This window comes from Siphateles boraxobius, unplaced genomic scaffold (assembly GCF_051911475.1).
Source record: "Siphateles boraxobius isolate OS27281-9 unplaced genomic scaffold, OSU_SipBor_1 54, whole genome shotgun sequence".
Lineage (NCBI taxonomy): Eukaryota > Metazoa > Chordata > Actinopteri > Cypriniformes > Leuciscidae > Siphateles > Siphateles boraxobius.
Genome location: NW_027509180.1, coordinates 1172423 through 1195372, shown reverse-complemented (window position 1 = coordinate 1195372; position 22950 = coordinate 1172423). Strand labels below are relative to the sequence as shown.

The window sequence follows — 22950 nt, the reverse complement described above, 5'->3', positions numbered from 1 at the left end:
AGTGAAAAGCACTGATGTGAGAAAGACAGTGATGATGTACCTTTAGAAACGTGTGTGTTTATAGTTGAGGGATCCTGAGAGTGTGTGATGTGGACTGGATTCACTGCTGTCGTTGAATCAGCTTGAGCTGTGAAGATCAATGTTACTTCAGATGATTAATACTGTACAATATGTATGTCCATCATATTTTAACTTTGATCATCACATTACATAAAAAGTTAAAATTTTTGCTGTCAAGTTTCAATTCCTTTAATTATTTCCAGCATCACTTTTTGGACTGTTACTTCACTGCAGTTCATTAGTTTGAAGTTTTCTTTGATTAGTTTTCTCACCTGAATACTTGACAGTGTATGTGACTGAGGCCTCGAGTTGATTTCTGCGAGTAAGCTGACATCTCCACTCTCTGTTGTTATCTTCATTCAGGAGTGTTGTAGTCAGAGTGATGATGATACAGCGATATTCAGCTGATGATGATAATATCTGATATCTGGAGTCTGTCTTCAGATCAACACCAGTCTGATTCACCCACAACAGCTCAAATCCCCCAGAACTGACCCAATCATCACAGGAGAATACAGTATATGAATACAACTGACAGGAGAGAGTCACAGAGCGGCCTGGACTGATCTCAGTCTGTGAGGATGAAGATGATGACGATGATGATGATGATGAAGATGATGATGATGATGATGATGAAGATGATGATGAAGATGATGATGATGATGATGATGATGATGATGAAGATGAAGACGATGATGATGAAGATGATGATGATGATAATGATGATGATGTAGACACTGAAACTGAACACAAGACACAAATCACAGACTCTTCAATCATCATCTGAGTTTAAAGGGAGAATCTTCCCTTTTTAAATTGACCACATAATCATAAACTTACCATGAAGAACATACAGATAAACATCAGCATAAGTTCCTTGTTGTCCATCAATCACATATTGTCTGCAGGTGTATAATCCATAATCTTCTTCTGTGACGTTCTTGATGTTCAGAGAGCAGTCAGACTCCAGACTCAGTCTCTCATGTCTCTCTGTGTCTTTATTCTTTATCCCTCCAGTAATCAGTTTAACTTCTGAATCTCTCAAGCTGTTATAGTGGATCCATGTAGTTGATTTGCAGTCAGAAAGAGCATTATTACAGGACAGAGAGACATTTACACCAGAACTGATGAACACATCCTCATCTCCACTGGTGCCTGAAACACAGTATATATCAGTGATCATTATTATATATTAATAAAAACTCAAATATATTAGTGAAAACTCGACGCTACATCTGAGTCATCTGCTACGCTGCATGTCGTCTTCGTTCCGGAGGTTGCCATCGCTTGTTCCACGCATCCAGGCAAGGTCGTAAATTGGTAGCACGTTTAACAGAGACTACAGATGCGGTGAGAGACTCTGACTATCGGAATATATATAAAAAAAAAAATAAAAAAAAATGAACTGAACTATTTACTTACATGGCTATACCTGATTGATCTAAGTAGTAAGGCTACATAACAGGCTCTCGTGTTTGTGAGTGAATTGTGAAATATCTGAAAGGGTTACAAATATGAAATGTTTAACGGTTTATATTTACTCTTAAATCTTAAACTTGTGTATCTTGAAAGATGAACTTTAGCCATTCGAATTTTTATTAAGCTGTCTTGAATAAATTAAAGTGTTTTTTTTAATTGACATTTGGGTAGACCTATCTTAATATTTTGAAGCGAGGAGTGTTAAGTTACAGCATCATCTTATAACCACAGCTCCCTGAATCACTTTAATTTAGAAATACATCAAGTAGTGATACAAACATGTCAAGAGAAAAGGAAAGGTCCACTGGTGAGAAAGATCTAAACTATGATGAACCTTCAACAGAAGAAACAGTCTCTCGTGAACGAAAGCTTACAGAAAAGGGCAAACAAATGCGTGAAGAGGAAGCTAAAAGGAACGTAAGGCATTTTTGAGAGCTTATGAATCGTGGAAGCAGATAGCACGACAAGCTAGAACTAGGCTTAAGAAATTCTGTTTGAAGGAGGATCTTGATAAAATAAACGAACACATTCAGAGTGGATACGACCGTGTAAATCAAAATTATGAGCCACTTCAACGCAATTATCTTAGTACACCAGAGATTGTGGAGAAATTGGATGCTTGTAACACGCTGACAACAGAAATATGTGATCTTGTGAGTAGACGGCTTGATGTGGGTCTAGTTCAAGAGACCTATAAAGAAGAAGCTGAGAAAGAAAGAGTGCGAATGATTTTAAGTCGTGAGGAATATAAATCTGTCTTTGGTGGGACAAGCAATGAAAGTGTTATTTTAGAAGAATCCATAAATTTAGATAACCTGTCAATCACTAGCTCAAAGGCTTCTTGTAAGCGAGTAGATGCAGAAGCAGATCTCGCAGCCAAATTAGAACAGGCAAAGTCGATTGAAGAGATACAAGCTCAACAGACCAAACTTATTAAGCTGGAAAGTGAATGGAAACTCAATGAGTCACAAATATTGATAGAAATGAAGCAGAAACAAGCAGAAGTGGAGTTGAAGTTAGAAGAGGAGAAAACAAAGTTAAAAATGTTGCAAGCGAGCATGGATGTGAAAGTGGCTGCAGCTCGAGTTAGAACATACAATAAACTGGGTGGTGATGTGGAGAACATGGGGGGAGAATTTAATACAGCCTCTGTTGTTAGAACCACTCCGGCTACATATTCGAACAGACAACTAGATACAGGAGTCACCATGTTCCAATCGCAACCAGCATCTCAGAGTTTAACAGCCAACTTAGCTGAAGCAATTGCAAGCTCTTTTAGTTTAAATCGTCTGCCTGTTCCTGAACCAATGATGTTTGCTGGTGATCCTTTGAAATTTGTTGACTTTCGGATGTCATTCACAACTCTAATTGATAGGAAACCCATCTCTGCTAGTGAAAAAATGCTTTACTTGAAAGGCTACCTCTCAGAAGAGGCACGGAAGGTCGTGGAAGGATTCTTTTACCGGAGCTCTGAGGATGCATATGAAGGTGCTTGGGCAGTTTTAAAGGACAGGTATGGAAATCCATTCATTGTGCAGAAGGCGTTTCGAGACAAGCTGATGAAATGGCCTAAGATTAGTCCTAACGACTCTATGGCACTTAGAGATTTTGCAGACTTTTTAAAGAGCTGTGTAGAAGCTATGCCCCATGTCAAAGGATTGGCCATTTTAAATGATTGTGAGGAAAATCATAAGCTCTTGAGAAAATTACCTGACTGGATTGTCCGCAAATGGAGCCGAATCGTAGTGGAGCAGCTCGATGCATCTGGAGAATATCCAATCTTCGAACAATTTACTAAGTTTGTACTGAAGGAAGCTCGCATAGCCTGTAATCCCATCACTTCTTCGTTTTTGAGCTCCAGCTCAGTAGATGAAAAGTTCCCTAAGAGGGCAAAGGCCCTCAGTACAAGTGTCCAAACAAAATATCATGCTTTTAAGTCAGAAAGTTTGTCTCCCTTCAAGCCAAAGCTGCCATGTCCTGTCTGTAAGGATGAGCTGCACGGCATTGCTAAGTGCCCAGTCTTTGCTGCCAAGTCTATGGGAGATAAAAGGGTGTTCATACATCAAAATTATCTATGCTTTGGATGTTTGCGTAAGGGACATATAACTAAAGATTGTAAAACGCGGCATGTCTGTGGAGTGTGTAGTCGGCGCCATCCAACCTGTTTGCATGAAGAGAGAGAGAAGAGATCTGGCGAAACAAAGAGAAGTTCCATTTCTGATTCCACAGATGGACAAGCAAATCAGCAAGTCCGCAAAGTTTTGTCCCATGCAGTAATTCAGAATTCTTCTGCTACCTCAAGTATTGTTCCGGTTTTCTTGTCATCTATGAAAGAACCTCTTCTTGACACCCAGAGTGATTCATCTTTTGTCTTGGAAGATCTTGTCAGAGAGCTGGATGTAGTTTCTCAACCATTACAGTTGAAGCTCAGTACAATGACTGCTGTAGACACAGTTATAGCCAGTCAAAGTGTGTGTGGTTTGCTAGTTCGAAGCTTTCATTCTGAAAATCACATACCGTTACGGCAAGCATACACACGTGACTTTATTCCTGTTGATAAGTCTTGTATACCAACCAGAACCACAGCGTTGCATTGGCCTCACCTAAAAACAACTGGCAAATAACTTACCATCTCTTCAAGACTGCGCAGTGGGACTGTTGATTGGCTGTGATTGTCCTTCAGCGTTAGCTCCCCTTGAGGTCATTACTGGCGGTGAAAATGAACCATTCGCACAGAAAACTGAGTTGGGATGGAGTATTATAGGAGCAGCTAATCCCCACTTGGATAGGCAGGGAAGTCAAAGATTCGTACATAGGGTCGCAGTGAGAGAGATGCCAGTTCCATCAGCCGCAGACATCTTGAAGGTTCTGGAGTCTGACTTCAATGAAAGGAATTCTGAGGGTAAATGTGTCTCTCAAGATGATGTGCGCTTCATACAGATTCTTAGTGAAAACATTCAGCAGAAAGAGGATGGTCATTTGGAGATGACCATCTCCAAATTGTGATACTTTTATTCTCATATATTTATATTTTTATTTGTTATTCTTATAATTTGTAGTATTATGTTTCTTGTTGTATTTGTATTTGTATATGTCCACTGGAAGCCTCAGTACCAAAAACAAATTCCTTGTGTGTGCAAGCACACTTGACAATAAAGCTCTTTCTGATTCTGATTCTGATTCTGAGATGCCTCTCCCATTTAAAGGCCAAAGTCCCCCATCATTACCTAACAATAAGAAGCTGGCTATAATTCGTTTGCAGCACTTAAAGAGGAAGTTCAAGGCCAACCAACAGTTTTATGATCATTACAAGGTATTTATGGAGGATGTGATAAATAAAGGTGACGCAGAGTCAGCCCCAGAGGTATCTGTCGGAGATGTTGTTTGGTACATACCCCACCACGGTGTATACCACCCGAAGAAGCCTGGCAAATTGAGAGTCGTCTTTGATTGTTCAGCTAAATTTCATAGCATCTCGTTGAATGATACTTTACTGACAGGCCCCGATATGATTAATTCCTTGTTAGGAGTTCTCTGTCGTTTCAGAAAGGAGAAGGTAGCCATCATCTGCGACATCGAAAGGATGTTTCATCAGTTCTTTGTTACACCTGATAATCGCAGTTACCTGAGGTTTCTATGGTAGGAGCATGGAGACCTTGATCGTGAGCCTAAGGAATACCAGATGGCAGTTCATCTGTTCGGCGCTGCTTCCTCTCCAGGGTGCGCTAACTTTGGCCTGAAATACCTCGCTCAGCAATACAAAGCACATTATCCCTCTGCAGCAGCATTTGTTGAAAATAGTTTCTACGTTGATGATGGGCTAGTGAGTGTTCCCACAGTTAAGGAGGCCTGTGAACTGATAGTTTGAGCACAAGAGTTGTGTAAAAGAGGAGGCCTACGACTTCACAAATTCAACTCGAATGAAAGTGAGGTTCTTCATTGTGTTGAGACATCCGAAAGAGCGCCAAGGGTCAAACGTCTTGACTTTAACCCTGAGTCAGCCTCAATAGAATATGCATTGGGTATTCAGTGGCTAATTGAAAGCGATGGTTTCAGTTTTAATATAAACTTGAAAGATAGACCAGACACACGGCGTGGCATTCTATCAGTCATAGCTTCCTTGTATGATCCTTTGGGCTTTGTGGCTCCATTTGTTCTGAGCGGAAAGTGCATCCTGCAAGAATTGTGTCGTCGGAGCATTGGATGGGATGATCTGCTTCCTGAGGACTTGCTCCCACGGTGGGAGGAATGGAAGGCTGGCCTTCAAGGCCTTAAAGTAGTCTGGATCCCAAGATGTTATCACCCACAAGACTTTGACAAGATTGTAAGAGTAGAATTGCACCACTTCACAGATGCTAGCAGTGTAGGCTATGGTGCATGTTCTTACCTTCGATACAAGGATGTCAGGAACAAAGTTCACTGCAGTCTTGTCATGGCAAAGGCCAGGGTCGCACCATCAAAGATCACAAGCATTCCCCGTTTAGAACTTTCAGCTGCTGTGGTTGCAGCCAGATTGAGCGTTCTGCTGAAATCAGAGCTAAATATGAAGATTGATGAAGAATTCTTCTGGACAGATTCTCAAGTCACTCTAGCATATATCAACAACGAAGCACGGAGATTTCATATCTTTGTGGCGAATCGTGTTCAGTTTATACGAGAGTACACCAAGCCGAGCCAGTGGTATTATGTTGATACAACAGAAAATCCAGCTGATCACGCCTCTAGGGGACTCCGTGCATCAGACATTTTATCAACAACCTGGCTATCCGGTCCTGAATTTTTGTGGAAGGAAGAGGTTCATCCGGTACCTACTTCATCTCTCGACCTGTTGGTTTGTGACCCAGAGGTTAAAACCATTCAGGCATTTGCAATAAGAGTGACCGATTGCATGAACATGCTTAATCGCCTGTCTAGGCTATCCTCTTGGACAATACTCCTTAAGGTAGTGGCAAGAATTAAGAGACTAGTGCCTGGACTAAAGTGTCAAACTGATGTTGTGACTATCAAAGAGCGCGAGAGTGCTGCCAAAGCAGTGATAAAGCTTGTTCAACAGCAAGCATTCAGTCGAGAGATAAAGGCCCTTGGAAAAGGCAATCAGTTTTCAACTTATCTAACATCACAGAATTAGAAGTATCTCAGACCATTAAATCACTCAGACCATCGAGATGCAAAGATATTTTTGATATGGATACGGTGATGCTCAAGGCGTTAAGTACATCAGTCACACCCCCCATCACCAAAATTATCAATCTGTCCATTTCTCAAAATTTGTTCCCAAGCATGTGGAAACCAGCTGTAGTTGTTCCAGTTTTTAAAAGTGGAGATCCTTATTCCATGTCAAACTACAGGCCCATAAGTATATTGCCCACAGTGTCTAAGATTGCCGAGAAACTGATAGCAAAGCAAGTCATTAACCATCTAAACACCCCTCCTTATGCTCTCCACCCTATGCAGTTTGGCTTTAGAGCAAAATATTCCACCGAGACTGCGACTTGCTTCCTTACTGAAAATATAAGAGCTTTGTTAGACCAAGGTGGGGTTGTTGGAGCGGTATTCCTGGATCTCAGGAAGGCTTTTGACACTGTTAATTATAAAATTTTACTGACAAAATTATGTAGTTTTAATTTCTCCTCAGATGCACTTAAATGGATTGAGTCTTATCTTACTGACCGTTCCCAACATGTCAGAGTTCAATCATCTAAATCGGCAGCCTTGAGTCTGTCCACCGGTCTTCCTCAGGGATCTAATTTAGGGCCTTTGTTATTCTCCATTTATATAAATGACCTCCCATTCGCTTGTCCTGATGTTTCTGTGCAGATGTATGCTGATGACACCGTAGTCTATGCACACGGTAGGAATATCTCTCAGGTGGTTGCGAAGCTCACTAACTCCATGGTTAATGTCACAGCTTGGTTGAAACACTCCTGCCTGCAGCTGAATACATCAAAAACAGTAGCAATGTTTTTTACCAAGTCTCACAAAAAATTCAGTGTTGAGCCAGAAATCTTTGTTTCAGGGGAAAAACTGCAGATCGTGTCAGAATACAAATATCTGGGAGTTTTAATTGATTCAAAGTTATCATTTTCGTCACATGTAAAAATGGTCTGTAATCGAATTAAATATAGTCTCTGTAATTTTAGACACATTCGCCATCAAATGTCCACACAGGCAGCAAAAATGTACATGCACTCTATGATTTTCTCACACATCACATACTGTTTACCCATTTGGGCACGAGCTAGTATTACATCTTTGAAACCTCTGCAATCACTTTACAAACGAACTGTTAAAATTCTGGACAATAAACCATGTATTTCTCATCATTGTCCAATACTACAAAACGTCTCGGTTACGTATGTAACCCTAGTTCCCTGATAGGGAACGAGACGCTGCGTCAAACGCTGCGGGAACGCCCCTGCGTTGTGCGTCATGAAGCACGTATGGAATCAGCCCAATGGAGAGATGAAACGTCATAGGCGGGTGACGTCATCGACCAGGAAACTATAAAGCACCCCAAAAACACAAGCGCATTAGCTTCTGATAGGCTTGAAGGAAGCGCTAACGGGAGTGCCGGGAGTATGGCGGAGCGACGCAGCGTCTCGTTCCCTATCAGGGAACTAGGGTTACATACGTAACCGAGACGTTCCCTTTCAAGGGAACTTCGAGCTGCGTCAAACGCTGCGGGAACGCGAATACCCACGTCGCCATAGGACCAAATGACCGTCATGTGAGACTAGCGCACAGAGGACGAGAGCACCTGTGCCCCAGGGGTAGAGCTTAAGTCTAGGTCATAGAACTTAATAAAAGTATGCGGTGAAGACCATCCAGCCGCATCACAAACATCACTCAGGGAAACCCCCGACAAAAGAGCTTTAGAAGCAGCCATACTCCTGGTAGAGTGAGCTCGGACAACCAAAGGTGAAGGCTGGCCAGCCGACTCATAAGCAAGTGAGATAGCCTCAACCACCCACTTGCTCATTCTCTGTTTAGACGCCGGACACCCTTTCCTGGGTGGCCCGAAACATACAAAAAGTTGTTCTGATTTCCTCCACAGGGCAGCTCTGTGGACATAAGCGTCTAATGCCCTAACAGGGCAGAGTGAATTAAGTTTCTCCTGGTCCGATGACATAAATGGAGGAGGACAGAAAGCCTGCAGAACCGTAGGTCTAACAATATTAGTAGGAACCTTAGGAACGTAACCTGGTCTAGGATGCAGAAAAGCTTTAACCATGCCAGGTGCAAATTCCAGGCACGAGGGTGAAACCGACAGAGCCTGCAAATCTCCGATTCTTTTTAGTGAAGAGATAGCAAGCAAAAAGATAGTCTTAAAAGTGAGAAACTTCTCGGGAACTTCTTCGATAGGTTCAAAAGGAGCTAGGGAAAGACCTTCTAATACAATGGCCAGATCCCAAGTCGGCACCCTCGTACGAACTGCTGGCCTCAGCCTCAAAGTGCCACGGAGGAAACGAGTTATAAGCGGGTGTCTCCCAAGAGAAACTCCACTGAAAGGGACGTGGTAAGCAGCTAGTGCCGCCACATACACCTTTAGTGTGGAGGGGGATAACCCTGTGGAGAAGCGCTCCTGCAGGAATTCCAGCACTGCACCCACTGGGCAGTTAACTGGGTCCTGCAGGTGTTCTCCACACCAAGAAGTGAAAAGTTTCCACTTCAAGGCATAAAGCTTCCTCGTGGATGGAGCTCTGGAGTTAAGAATGGTCTCAACAACCTCGGTTGAGAGACCGGAGTCTATGAGCTGGGCCCCCTCAGAGGCCAAGCCCACAGTTTCCACAATTCTGGGCGGGGGTGAAGTATCGTGCCCCCCGCCTGGGAGAGTAGATCCCTCCTGACCGGGAGCTCCAAAGGAGAACCGTCCAGGAGAGAAATCAGGTCCGCAAACCATACTCGGGCCGGCCAGAACGGGGCTACTAGTAGTAGACTGACCCCGTCCCGGCGGACCCTCTCCAGAACTCCTGGTAACAGAGCAATCGGGGGAAAGGCGTACAGACGTGACCTCGGCCACGGCTGCACCATAGCATCCAACCCCAGGGGGGCTGGAAGAGTGATGGAGAACCACCGATGACAATGAGTGGTCTCCTTGGAAGCGAATAGGTCCACCTCGGCGCGACCGAAACTCAACCAAAGGAGCTCCACCACCTCGGGGTGGAGTCTCCATTCCCCTGGCCTCGGCCCCTGCCTCGACAGGGAGTCTGCTACCACATTCAAATACCCAGGGAGATACATTGCTCTCAGAGATAGTAGCTTCCCTTGGGACCACAGGAGGATCTGACGGGCCAACTTGTAAAGCCGGCGAGACCGCAGGCCCCCCTGATGATTTATATAAGAGACCACCGACGTGTTGTCTGATTGAACTAACACATGATGGCCTCTCAGGTCTGTTAGGAAGTGTTTCAGAGCCTGAAACACAGCCAACATCTCTAGACAATTTATGTGCCACGAAAGATGATGATCCTGCCACAGACCTTGGGCTGGGCGACCACTCATGACCGCCCCCCACCCTGTGAGGGAAGCATCCGTCGTTAGCGTTATGCGACGACAAAGAGCCCCCAGCACAGGACCTTTGGATAGGAACCAAGTTTCTCTCCACATGACCAGAGCACGAAGGCAGCGCCGCGTGACTTTGAACGTGCGGAGCGGATTTCCCCTCGGGGAGAATCCCTTGGTCCTGAGCCACCACTGTAGCGGTCTCATGTACAACAGGCCGCAAGGTATAACGTTGGACGCTGCTGCCATCAGACCCAACAGTCTCTGAAACTGCTTGACAGTGAGTAGCTGGCCTAGCTTCACTTGTTTCACAGCTGAGAGAATCGAAGCGATGCGGGTCGGAGAGAGTCGCGCCCGCATCGATACCGAATCCCAAACGACACCCAGAAAAGTGGTCTTCTGGGAAGGAGATAATACACTTTTCTTTGCGTTCAGCCTCAACCCCAACTTTCTGATATGAGCGAGGACGACATCTCGATGCCGAACCGCCATCTGCTCGGTCTGAGCTAAAATCAACCAATCGTCGATGTAATTGAGAATACGAATGCCCTGAAGCCTCAGAGGCACTAGTGCTGCATCCATGCATTTCGTGAAAGTGCGGGGAGATAAAGCTAGGCCAAACGGAAGAACCCTGTACTGGTACGCCTCGCCCCCGAAGGCGAACCTCAGGAACTTCCTGTGTTGTGGAAGGATGGACACATGGAAGTATGCGTCCTTCAGATCTATCGTGACAAACCAGTCCTCGGACCTGATTTGAGACACGATCTGCTTGATAGTGAGCATCTTGAATTTTAGCTTCCCTACCGAGCGATTCAATATGCGCAGGTCTAAAATTGGACGCAACCCCCCATCCTTCTTTGGAACGATGAAATATCGGCTGTAATAACCTGACTCCAAACTGGGAGGAGGAACCCGTTCTATAGCCTCTTTTTGAAGGAGCGTTTTCACCTCTTGTTCCAATACCAGAGCCTGCTCGGGGCCCACCACTGTGTGCAGAACCCCTCTGAATTTTGGTGGACGACACCTGAACTGGATAGCATAACCCTTTTCTACTGTCTGCAGGACCCAATGAGATATTTTTGGAAGGCTTTTCCACTCTGCCAGAAATTCTACTAAGGGTACCAGCCTCTCGAGACTGGCCTCTGGTGTAACTTGAGCAGCAGACGCAGCGCCCTGTAACGGCGCACCGGCAGGGAACAACTGGTCTGACCGCTCTGAGACCCTCCTCAGAGGGAGCGAGCGTCCCTCGGGAAAGCGCTCGCTGGGATCGTCTGTGCCCCGGCATAAAGGCGGGGTTGGCAGAACGAGCCCCTGAGGGCACCGAGGAGGAATGGGCACCGTAAAAAGAGGTGAACACCTTTCCGCCTCGGTGGGGACCACCCTCAGCATCCTGAACGGCTTGGCGTCAGGACTTCTTCTTAGCCGAAGCCTTCTTAGCCAATATAACTGTCCTCAGATCAGTTCTACTGGGAGAAGGCTTCGGCTGAGAGTGTCGCGGCTGAGCCCACTGTCCAGCAGGGGGAGCACGAGACGCGACACTCTGCCTCTGCTGCGCTCTATGTGATGAGCTCGAAGACGGCCGGGGCTGCTCCCGCCCAGCAGCCCCAGGGACATGAACTTTAAGGGGAAGAAACTTTTTAAAAGCTGCAGTTTGTTTCTTTTCTTCTTGGAATTTATCGATAACTGAATTCACAGCATCACCAAACAACCCCATGGGAGAAAGAGGAGCATCTAAAAGAAAAGCTTTTTCTCTCTCTTTAATATTAGTCTGATTTAACCACAAATGTCTTTCTGCGGCCACCAGAGCTGCCATAGAACGACCCATTAATTTGGCCGATTCTCTGGTGGCACGCAGGGATAAATCAGCAGCCTGACGCAGTTCGCGAACTACGTCAGTACTGACCTCCTCACTCTCACTCATGTCCCTTAGCAGATCAGCCTGGTATGCCTGCAAGATTGACATAGTATGCAGACATGACGCAGCCTGACCTGCTGCCGAATATGCTTTACCCACCAAAGCCGAAGTGTTTCTTAAAGGCTTGGTGGGTAATGCCGGTGCCTTAAAAGATGATGCTGCTTCGGGGGAGAGATGGCTCGCAAGCGTCTCTTCCACACGAGGCAACGCACCATAACCATGAGCCTTGGCTCCCATAATATTAGCGTATGTTGAAGTCTGGGGACTAAACACTCTATATGACACCGGTTTTCTCCATGATTTCGACACCTCGGTGTGGAGATCATGGAAAAACGGCAGGCACCGGCGTGGAGGCTGCACACGTGACGGCAAAAATCTCTCATCCAACTTTGATTTAGAAACAGACTCCTGTCTAGTCACTGGCCATTCAATATTAAGTTTTTCAACAGCTCTTGTTAACACCTCCATAAGCTCATCACTCTCAGGAGTGTGGGGTGGCGAATCCTCCACATCTCCCTCAACACTAACAACATCAAGTTCCTCAGAACTGGATAGCATTGGTGCCTCAGCCCGAGCGGAAGAAACCGCAGCGCGTGCTTCCGAACCCGGGACTGAGGCACTGGATCTCACAGGTGAAGGGAGAGATAAGGCAGAGCCCGTCTCAAACCCCGCTGTGAGATCCATCTGCGATCCCCACGATAAGCGCCGCCGCTCTGCCTCGGCAGAAGCGGGACCCGAACCGCGGGGAGCGCGCACCGAACCGCTCTCCTCAAAGAGCGACCGGCGGGAGCGGAGCGTCCTTAACGGCAAACGCTCGCAATGCTCACAGTCTGCTCCCTCGAGAGCAAACTGGGCATGCTGAACTCCCAAACAAACAACACAAAGATCATGTGTATCCCCGCTCGTTAAATAACGCGAGCAGGGAGGAACACACTTTCTAAACTGCTGTTCGTCCGCCATAATCTCTCAATATATATATATATAGGGATAAATTGTTTGTGTGGTGCAGGGTATGTAAGACAGACAATATCACACAGGGACAGATTCACATGTAGCGCGACTGAAAGCACAGAAGCTAATGCGCTTGTGTTTTTGGGGTGCTTTATAGTTTCCTGGTCGATGACGTCACCCGCCTATGACGTTTCATCTCTCCATTGGGCTGATTCCATACGTGCTTCATGACGCACAACGCAGGGGCGTTCCCGCAGCGTTTGACGCAGCTCGAAGTTCCCTTGAAAGGGAAATATAGATTACTCAGTTGGGATAATATGGTTATATATTCAAATTTATGTCTCATTTATAAAATTATTCATGGTATATCTTCCCCTCCTCTTCATCAGTTTGTCAATACCCGAACAGTTGATTACTGCAGGACCAGAGGTGCAGCTAGGGGAGATTGTATCATTCCCCTTAGAAAAAGTGTATTTGGTCATACTGCTTTTTCTGTTCAAGCTGCTGCTGAGTGGAACCTCACCCCAATAACCATCAGAAATATAAACACGTATAGTTCCTTTAAGATTCAGTTGAGGAAATGGCTTATTGATCATCAGAGCTGTCAACATTAACCTATTACTAAACCTGTTCTTGCTGTACACTGTTGGCTTTTCTCCTTATGTGTGTGTCATGTTTTTACGTGATGTTTGTCCGATTGATGTCTTGATGTGTTTAGATTATACATTCTAATGTAATAGATAATTTTACTAAATGTATTTTAAATTTTTTTAGTGCTATGTAATAAGTAATCTCTTTTAGGGTGACTTTTACCATCTGTCTAGGGACTGCAGATGAAAAATAGCCTTTAGGCTAATTCTGGCATATTGACAGTAATGTTTATGAATATGCACTGTCCCTGTAATAAATAAACTAAACAAAAAAAAAAAAAAAAAAAAAGGGGAAAGTCTTCCATGTTCTAGTCCTCTTTTTAGTCTTGATCCCATTCTTAAAGAGGGCATACTTTGTGTTGGTGGAAGATTGAAGCATTCATCACTTAGTGAAGAATTTAGGCACCCGTGCATTCTACCCAAGGACAGTCATATCACCCAGCTTGTGTTGTCGCACTATCATTCACGAGTATGCCATCAAGGTCGAAGTCAAACTCAAATGGAGCTTAGAGCAAATGGATTCTGGATCATCAGTGGCAGCAAGTTGGTTGCGAAGCTGATACACACGTGTGTTCAGTGCAGGAAGCTGAGGCGACCGGTAGAAGAGCAGCGTATGGCTGAACTTCCTAAAGAGCGTATTGAAGTATCTGCCCCATTCACGTACTGTGGAATGGACTGCTTTGGACCGTTTGTCATCAAAATGTGTAGGAAGGAGTACAAAAGGTACGGCTTGATATTCACTTGTTTCTATTCTCGAGGTGTCCACATTGAAATGTTAGAAGATCTATCTACTGACTCCTTTATTAATGCTTTACGGTGTTTCATCAGCTTAAGAGGAGTAGTGCAGCAACTATACAGTGACCAGGGCAGGAATTTTATAGGAGCTAGGAATGAATTGAGAGAAGCACTTAAACAGTGTGACAACCAGGCTTTGGAGAGTTTTCTGGCTGATCATCAGTGCGAGTTTGTCTTTAATGCCCCGTCAGCAAGCCATGCTGGTGGAGTTTGGGAGCGCCAGATACGCACTGTTCGAAGTGTGTTGAATGCTACTTTGGCTCAAAGTCTCGGTCGGCTTGATGATTCCTCCCTTAGGACACTCTTTTACGAGGCCATGGCCATCGTTAACAGCCGCCCACTGACAGTAGATGGAATAAATGATCCCAACTCTCTTGAACCTTTAACGCCTAATCATCTAATCCTAATGAAGTCAAAGGTTGCTCTTCCACCTCCTGGGAACTTCGAGAGGGAGGATGTATACGGTACAAAGCGATGGCGCCGAGTTCAATACTTGATTGAGCAGTTCTGGAGTCGATGGAAGAGGGAATACCTCCAGAACATTTCCACACGACAGAAGTGGCATGTGACCCGGCGCAATCTCAAAGTGAATGATGTGGTCATTGTAAAGGAAGACATCCTCCCAAGAAACCAGTGGCAGTTAGGGCGAGTAGTGGAAACCTTTCTGGATAGTGATGGTTTAGTGCGAAGAGTCAAAATACGAGTTGGAGAACAGAAATCAGGAAAGCATCAGTTCCCCTTCAGGGACTACCGCTGCGTGAAATCGCAGTGGGAGCGCCCTCAGCGTGACGCGTCTGAAGCATGAATGAAATCAGTCAATGGAGAGAATGAGCGTACGGCGAGTGACGTCATCGACCAGGAAGCTATAAATATCCCCTGAGTACACAACACGCCAGCTTTTAGTTACTTCAGCAGCTCTGTGTGTGTCTGAATCTGTCGATTGTGTTTGTCTGTTTTGTCAGGAGTTTTCACTATATATATTTTATATAAAAAAACCAATATGAGCGAGCAGTATAAGAAGTGTGTTCCCCCCTGTACTCGGCACATCACGAGTGGGGATTCACACGAGCTAAGTGTGGCTTGTTTGGGAGTGCAGCAATGCCCAGTCGGCTCTCGAGGGAGTCGATTGTCAGCATTGCGAGCGTTTTCCCTTGAGAACTCTGCGCTCGCGGCGATCGCTCTTCGAGGAGAGTGATTTGCTGCGAGCTCCCCGAGGCTCGGGTCCCGCTTCTGTTGAGGCAGAGCGGCGGCGCTTGTCTTGGGGCTCGCAGATGGATCTCGCTGGCGACGTTGAGACGGGCTCCGCCCTATCTCAGCTATCTCCGACGAGATCTAGTGCCTCTCACCCGGCTCTGGAAGCACGCGCTGCGGCGGTTACTTCTGCCCGGGTGGAGGCACATGATGATGTTGAATTGAGATTTTCCAGTTCTGAGGAGCTGGATGTCGAAAGTTTATTATCAGAGAAAACTAGTTTATCACATTATACTGCAAATGAAGAAGGTTTGATGGATGTATTATCTCGGGCTGTTGAAAAGCTAAAAAAAAAATTAAAAAAAATAACAGTATCGAGTGGCCAGCTGATAGACAGGTTTCTAGAATTAAAAGCAATCTAGATGATAGATTTCTGTCTGCACGACCTCAACCTTCTAGCCGGTGCTTACCGTTCTTCCCAGATCTTCATGCTGAGGTTTCAAAGACCTGGGTTAGACCGGTTTCAAGCAGAATTTACACAAGTCAGTCGAATGCTTATGGTAACATTGTTGGTGCTAAATCTGCTGGTTATGTGACGATACTGTAGGCGGAGGAGACGCTTGCGAGCTATCTCTCTCCTGCTTCATCGTCTTCACTTAAAGCACCGGCTCTTCCACCAAAAAATAAATAAATAAATAAATATATATACCTCTGTGCTGGTGGGGAAGGCTTACTCGGTGGCTCGGCAGGCGGCTGCATGTTTGCATACGATGACTTTTATGCAGGCTTTTCAGGCCGACCTGCTCAAAGGAAATCTGAGGGGGGTCCCCGCCGAGAGAGACTTGCGTTCACCTCCCTTAAGGGTGCCCTGTCTCTCCCGGCGCCCTCAGGGGCCCGTCCTACTAACCCTGCCGAAACAGGGCGTAGAAGGGTCTGGCGAGTGCTTTCCCGAGGGACGCTCGCCGCCTCTAAGGAGGGTTCTAGTGTGTTCAGACCAGTCGTTCCCTGCCGGTGCGCCGTTACAGGGCACTGTGTCTGTCACGCAGAATGTTCAACCAGAGCAAAGTCTTTCGTCGAGTTCGTCTTCAAAAAGAGCACAGCAGAAGCGGAGTGTCACGTCTCGTGCCCCCCTGCAGAGAAACTGGAGGGACGAGGCGGGGTGCTCTCCGGCGCGGCCTTCTCGGGGCAGGACTGATCTGAGGACAGTCATTGTCGCCAGAAAGGCCGCGTCGAAAAAGTCCTGACGGGCTGAACGTCAGGACTCTGAGGGTGGTCCCCATCGGGAAAAACTTGAGTTCACCGCACAAGAACACGGTGCCCTGTCTTTCTCGATGCCCTCAGGGGTCTGTTCTACTAACCCTGCCTATACAGGGCGTAGAGAGACTCGGCGAGCGATTTCCCGAGGGACGCTCGCCCCCTCCAAGGAGGGTTGTGGAGTGCTCAGACCAGCTGTTTCCTGCCAGTATGTTACAGGGCGCTGTGTCTGTCACTCGGGATGTTCATCCGGAGGCCAGCCTCGAGAGGCTGGTTCCCTTAGTAGAGTTCCTGGCGGAATGGGTCCCCCACCCAGCAGGGAGTTAGGATACTACTTCATCAAAAAAAAAAAAATCCTGACGTGCTGAACGTCAGGGTTCTGAGGGTGGTCCCTATCGTGAAAGACCTGAGTTCACTGCACAAGAACACGGTGCCCTGTCTTTTCCGATGCCCTCAGTGGTCTGCTCTACTAACCCTGCCTTCACAGGGCGTAGAGAGACTCGGCGAGCGATTTCCCGAGGGACGCTCGCCCCCTCCGAGGAGGGTTGTGGAGTGCCCAGACCAGCTGTTCCCTGCCAGTACGTTACAGGGCGCTGTGTCTGTCACTGGGGATGTTCAAATCAGATCCGAGGACTGGTTTGTCATGATAGATCTAAAGGACGTTTACTTCCATGTATCTATCCTCCCTCAACACAGGAAGTTCCTGAGGTTCGCTTTCGGGGGCGAAGCGTACCAATATCGGGTTCTTCCGTTCGGCCTAGCACTGTCACCCTGAACATTCACGAAGTGTACGGATGCTGCTATAGCCCCGCTGAGGTTACAGGGCATCCGCTTTCTGTACTAAATAGACGATTGCTTGATTCTAGCTCAATCGGAACAACAGGCGGTTCGGCACCGAGATGTCGTTCTTGCTCATATCAAGTGACTGGGGCTGAGGCTCAACGCCAAAAAGAGTGTTCTTTCTCCATTACAGAGAACCACTTTTCTAGGTGTAGTGTGGGATTCAACGACGATGCAGGCACGATTGTCACCTGCTCGTATTGCTTTGATTCTCGCTGCAGTAGATCAGGTCAAGCTAGGCCAGTCATCCACTGTAAAACAGTTCCAGAGACTGCTAGGTCTCATGGCAGCTGCGTCCAACGTGATACCTCTTGGCCTCTTGCACATGAGACTGTTACAGTGGTGGCTCAGGACCAAGGGATTCTCCCCGAGGGGAAATCCGCTTCGCATGATCGTGAGTTTGCGACGGTGTCATCACGCCCTGATCATGTGGAAAGATCCTTGGTTTCTGTCCCAAGGCCCTGTGTTAGGAGCTCCTTGTCGTCGCGTTATGCTAATGACAGATGCCTCTCTCACTGGTGGGCTCAGGGTCTGTGGGAGGACCATCATCGTCTGTGGCACTTAAACTGCCTAGAGATGTTGGCGGTGTTTCAGGCTCTGAAACACTTCCTCCCAGACCTAAGGGGCCACCATGTTCTTGTCCAGACAGACAACACATCGGTGGTTTCTTATATCAACCATCAGGGGGGTTTGCTTTCTCGCCCGCTGTACAAACTGGCACGTCAGATCCTTCTATGGTCCCAGGGGAAAATTCTTTCTCTGAGAGCTTTTATCTCCCGGGGTATTTAAATCAGGGGGCAGACATCCTGTTAAGACAGGGGCCGAGGCCCGGGGAATGGAGTCTTCACCCCGAGGTGGTGGAACTCCTATGGAAACATTTCGGTCTTGCCGAGGTAGACCTATTTGCTTCTCGAGAAACATCACACTGCCCGCTGTGGTTCTCTCTCAGCCATCCAGCCCCGCTGGGGTTGGATGCGATGGTACATCCGTGGCCGAGGTCACGCTTGTACGCTTTTCCCCCGATCGCTCTGCTCCCAGGAGTTCTGGAGAGGGTTCGCCGGGACGGGCTCAGTCTCCTGCTAATAGCCCCGTTCTGGTCGGCCCGGGTATGGTTTGCGGACCTAGTGTCTCTCCTCAACGGCTCTCCCCTAGAGATACCGATCAGGAGAGATCTGCTCTCTCAGGCGAGTGGGTCGATCCTTCACCCCCGTCTAGAGCTATGGAGGCTGTGGGCTTGGCCTCTGAGGGGGCCCAGCTCATAGATTCTGGTCTCTCGGCTGAGGTCGTTGAGACCATCCTCCGATCCAGAGCTCCCTCCACGAGGAAGTTATATGCCGCGAGGTGGAAACTTTTCACCTCTTGGTGTGGAGAGCGCCAGCAGGACCCAGTTAACTGCCCGGTTGGTACAGTCCTGGATTTCCTGCGGGACCGTCTCTCCACAGGGTTATCCCACTCCACACTGAAGGTGTATGTGGCGGCCTTAGCTGCTTACCACACCCCTTCAAGTGGAGGTTCCCTCGGGAAACACCCGCTTATGTCTCGCTTCCTTCGTGTCACCTTGAGGCTGAGGCCTGCAGTTCGCACAAGGGTACCAGCTTAGGATCTGGCCGTCATCTTAGAAGGTCTCTCCCTTGCTCCTTTCGAGCCCATCGAGGAAGTTTCGGAAAAGTTTCTTACTCTAAAGACTATCCTTCTTCTCGCTATCTCATCTCTAAAAAGAATTGGAGATATTCAAGCACTTTCGGTGGCTCCCTCGTGCCTGGAATTTGCTCCTGGTTGGTTAAGGCCTTTCTCTTTCCGAGACCAGGTTATGTTCCTAAGGTTCCAACTGTTTCAGTTAGACCTATAGTTCTGCAGGTTTTCTGTCCTCCGCCTTTTCTGACGTCAGACCAGGAGAAAATTAATTTGCTGTGCCCAGTTTGGGTTTTGATGCTTACGTCCACAGAGCTGCCCTGTGGAGGAGATCGGAACAAATGTTCGTCTGTTTGGGTCACCTAAGAAAGGGTGTCCTGCATCTAGAAAAAGGATGAGCAAGTGGGTGGTCGAGGCCATCTCACTTGCTTATGGTTCGGCCCATCAGCCTTCACTTTGGCTGTAAGGGCTCATTCCACCCGGAGTATGGCTGCTTCTACAGCTCTTCTTTCAGGAGCTTCTCTTCAGGACGTTTGTGATGCGGCAGGCTGGTCCTCACCGCACACTTTCGTTAGATTTTATTCCCTCGATCTTAGCTCCACTCCCGGGGCTCAGGTTCTCTCGTCGGTTTGTGTCTCCTAATGACACACGACGGGGATTTGGTCGTATGGGGATGTGGGTATTGCGTTCCCACTGCGATTTCACGCAGCGGTAGTCCCTGAAGGGGAACGTCCCGGGTTACGTATGTAACCCTAGTTCCCCGAAGGGACGGACGCTGCGTGTCCTGCCATACTCTCGGCATCCCCTTGGGTCGCTGCTTCAGTAACTTTTAAGCTGGCGTGTTGTGTACTCAGGGGATATTTATAGCTTCCTGGTCGATGACGTCACTCGCCGTACGCTCATTCTCTCCATTGACTGATTTCATTCATGCTTCAGACGCGTCACGCTGAGGGCGTTCCCACTGCGATTTCACGCAGCGTCCGTCCCTTCGGGGAACTAGGGTTACATACGTAACCCGGGACGTTTTCATCTAAACCCTCTGTTATAGAAAGGCCCATTCAAAAGTTGGTGCTGCTTCTTGAAAGTGAATAGTATATGTTCACATGCGTACATGCACAAACACATGCATGCGTAACCCATTACATTGACATAATTCTATGCTTACTTGCACAATTGTCCAATGTTGAGATAGTGAGTGGTGTATAAAGATGTTAAGAATCATGTATGACTTATTTGGTGTCGACCATTATCATGACATGATTGGTGGGAGTGTAAAGGATCACTTTGGAGTTTAATGTATGTTGTTAATTAAATGAAGTATGGGTTGGATTAGTGGTTAAAATATTTGTGTAATTGTTTGTACCTTATTCAAGTATATTTATCTTTGTATGTATTTTAATGTTATTCGTATGTGATTGACCTGAAATGTGGTGCACCTGTAACGATGAAATTTGTCCCTTTGGTGGCACCGTAGTTTGCACAAGGGAAGATGAATATTTAAAGGTGGTTGGCGGTGTGAATGGCAGGCAGCTGTGTTTGAGTGAGTTTATATGTATTTTATCTGGAGATCCCGTGTTTTATGCATGAATTTAAAGAACTTGACGCCCGTTTCATGACGGAAGAAAGGATATTGTTTGCATTCCTTGGTGAGCGCAGCGAGGTATGATATGCTCTCATTCATGGATACTTCATAATATTTGTACACATGTATGGTTTATTTGCTGGTAATTAATGTTTGTCATCTTGAATGTTTTACTTGCGTAATGACGTTTGTAGCCGTGAAACAAGTGTGTGTGAAATGTTTGTTATGTTTTTTTTATTTTTTTATACAGTTTTCACGGTGCTAAGGCGATGGAGTGAAAGTTGAGCGTCATGCTGGTTTGACGAACTAAATAAAGGACACATTATGCATCAGTCGAGACTCTCTCTGTTTTTTTTGGACCCAAGGGCTGCTACAAATGAAAACATAAAACATACCAGCATAAAAAGCAGAAGTTTCATAGTCTTTTTCCTCACTTAAAGCAAACAACACACTCTCTAGAATAAACTATTAGTCTTTATCAGAGAGCTGTTCAAATCACTGACACACTCTTAATATGAAGATAATGCTTCATCATCAGATGTTTGAGTGACACTATGTCCAGTATGAGGAATAATACAGTATGATCTGTGTGTATCAATACACAACTCTGAGATCACAACGTGAATGTGTGCAAGAATAAACTGAGCATGTTCAAATGAACTCTTTCCAGACTAATTCCACTAAATGTCTTTAGAGAAAATACAGATTTCTTTACCTGTGAGAAGTGAAGAGAGAATGATCAGTCCCAGCAGACACAGATCACACTTATCAGACATTTTCTGTTTCTGTCAGTCTTTCTCTTCATTATATATAGTTACAGCTCCTCCTCTTCATTATATAGTTACAGCTCCTCCTCTTCATTATATATCGTTACAGCTCCTCCTCTTCATTATATATAGTTACAGCTCCTCTTCATTATATATAGTTACAGCTCCTCCTCTTCATTATATATAGTTACAGCTCCTCCTTTAAACATCATCAGCTCCTCCTCTGGTTGGTAACTTCCTCTAGCTATGTTTCCATCACCCTGTTTTTATGCGCATTTTGAAGTATCGCACCAGAAACGAGTGATGGAAACCCCAAATTTGTCAGAGAAAACAATTTCATCATAATGAAATTTAGTTGTTTTTAAGTGACCCAATACAGTGTCCTCAGAGTAATTTTTATGTGTTTTTTTTTTTTCATTTACACAATCGTTTTGCATAACATCACCAACACATTGTGTTGCTTGTTCGGTTTACTTACAATTTTTGTATTCGCTTTGGTACTATTTTTAAGTAAGGTGTACATTTTCAAAACTTTAGTGCTAATATCACAACAGATCGTCAAATATAATATCATCAAAAGTGCACTTTTTTCGACCATTTCGTTCACACTTTTTCACACTTTTTTAACCAATCATACCATTGATCAGCTCTACCAAACTTGGATGTCTTTTTTCCAGTAATAAACAAACATTGTTAAGTTGTTTTGATTGATACTGTGAAGCAGCTTTGATACAATCTGTTTTGTGAAAAGCGCTATATAAATATATTTGACTTGACTTGACTTGACTTGACTTTTTTATTAAGTGGCTTAACTACTATGTACTAACATTGAAATTAATAATTTGATACAATTGACTTATTGTGTACATACATGTTTTTACATTGTACTTATATTTTGAAAATACCTGCATGTAATTAAAGCTGTAATTAATGTATAGTTACATTTGTAATTACACTGTTGACCCATTCCTTACACCTTAACCCAACCTTAAACCTACTCATACCACCTCACCTGACCCTAACCTTACCCGTATCCATCTCAATAGCAGCTAAAGTGTTTTACAATACAACATGAACACAATAAGTACTTTGTACTTATTTTTTGATGCAAGTACATAGTACCTAAAACCACTTAATATAAAGTGGGGCCGTAATTAATTCTTTTTACATAATTGATTTATTGATAATAATAACCGCTACTATGTCCAAAGTCTGTGTACACTCGCGCGTGAGTGTGTGTGTGTATGTGCACCATGAAGCTTTTATTAGGCTACTAAGTTTGTGCTTGTGAAACCACAAGTTCCAGAAGAGTTGCATTGACAAATGCGTCAA

The 22950-nt window shown here is 45.7% G+C and overlaps 1 protein-coding gene across 2 annotated transcripts in view; it reads right to left on the bottom strand.

Moving 5' to 3' along the window:
* LOC143714458 (uncharacterized) overlaps positions 1-21753 on the bottom strand; it is a 30224-nt gene extending 8471 nt beyond the window's left edge. For both annotated transcript variants that reach the window (XM_077205676.1, XM_077205677.1), the window contains exons 1-4: positions 21567-21753; positions 901-1215; positions 333-803; positions 41-127 (exon numbers count right to left, since the gene is read on the bottom strand). In XM_077205676.1, the coding sequence (XP_077061791.1) occupies positions 41-127; positions 333-803; positions 901-1215; positions 21567-21627 (934 nt within the window). In that variant the 5' untranslated portion in view covers positions 21628-21753. The remainder of the gene's footprint in view (positions 1-40; positions 128-332; positions 804-900; positions 1216-21566) is intronic.
* Positions 21754-22950: the final 1197 nt, after the last annotated feature.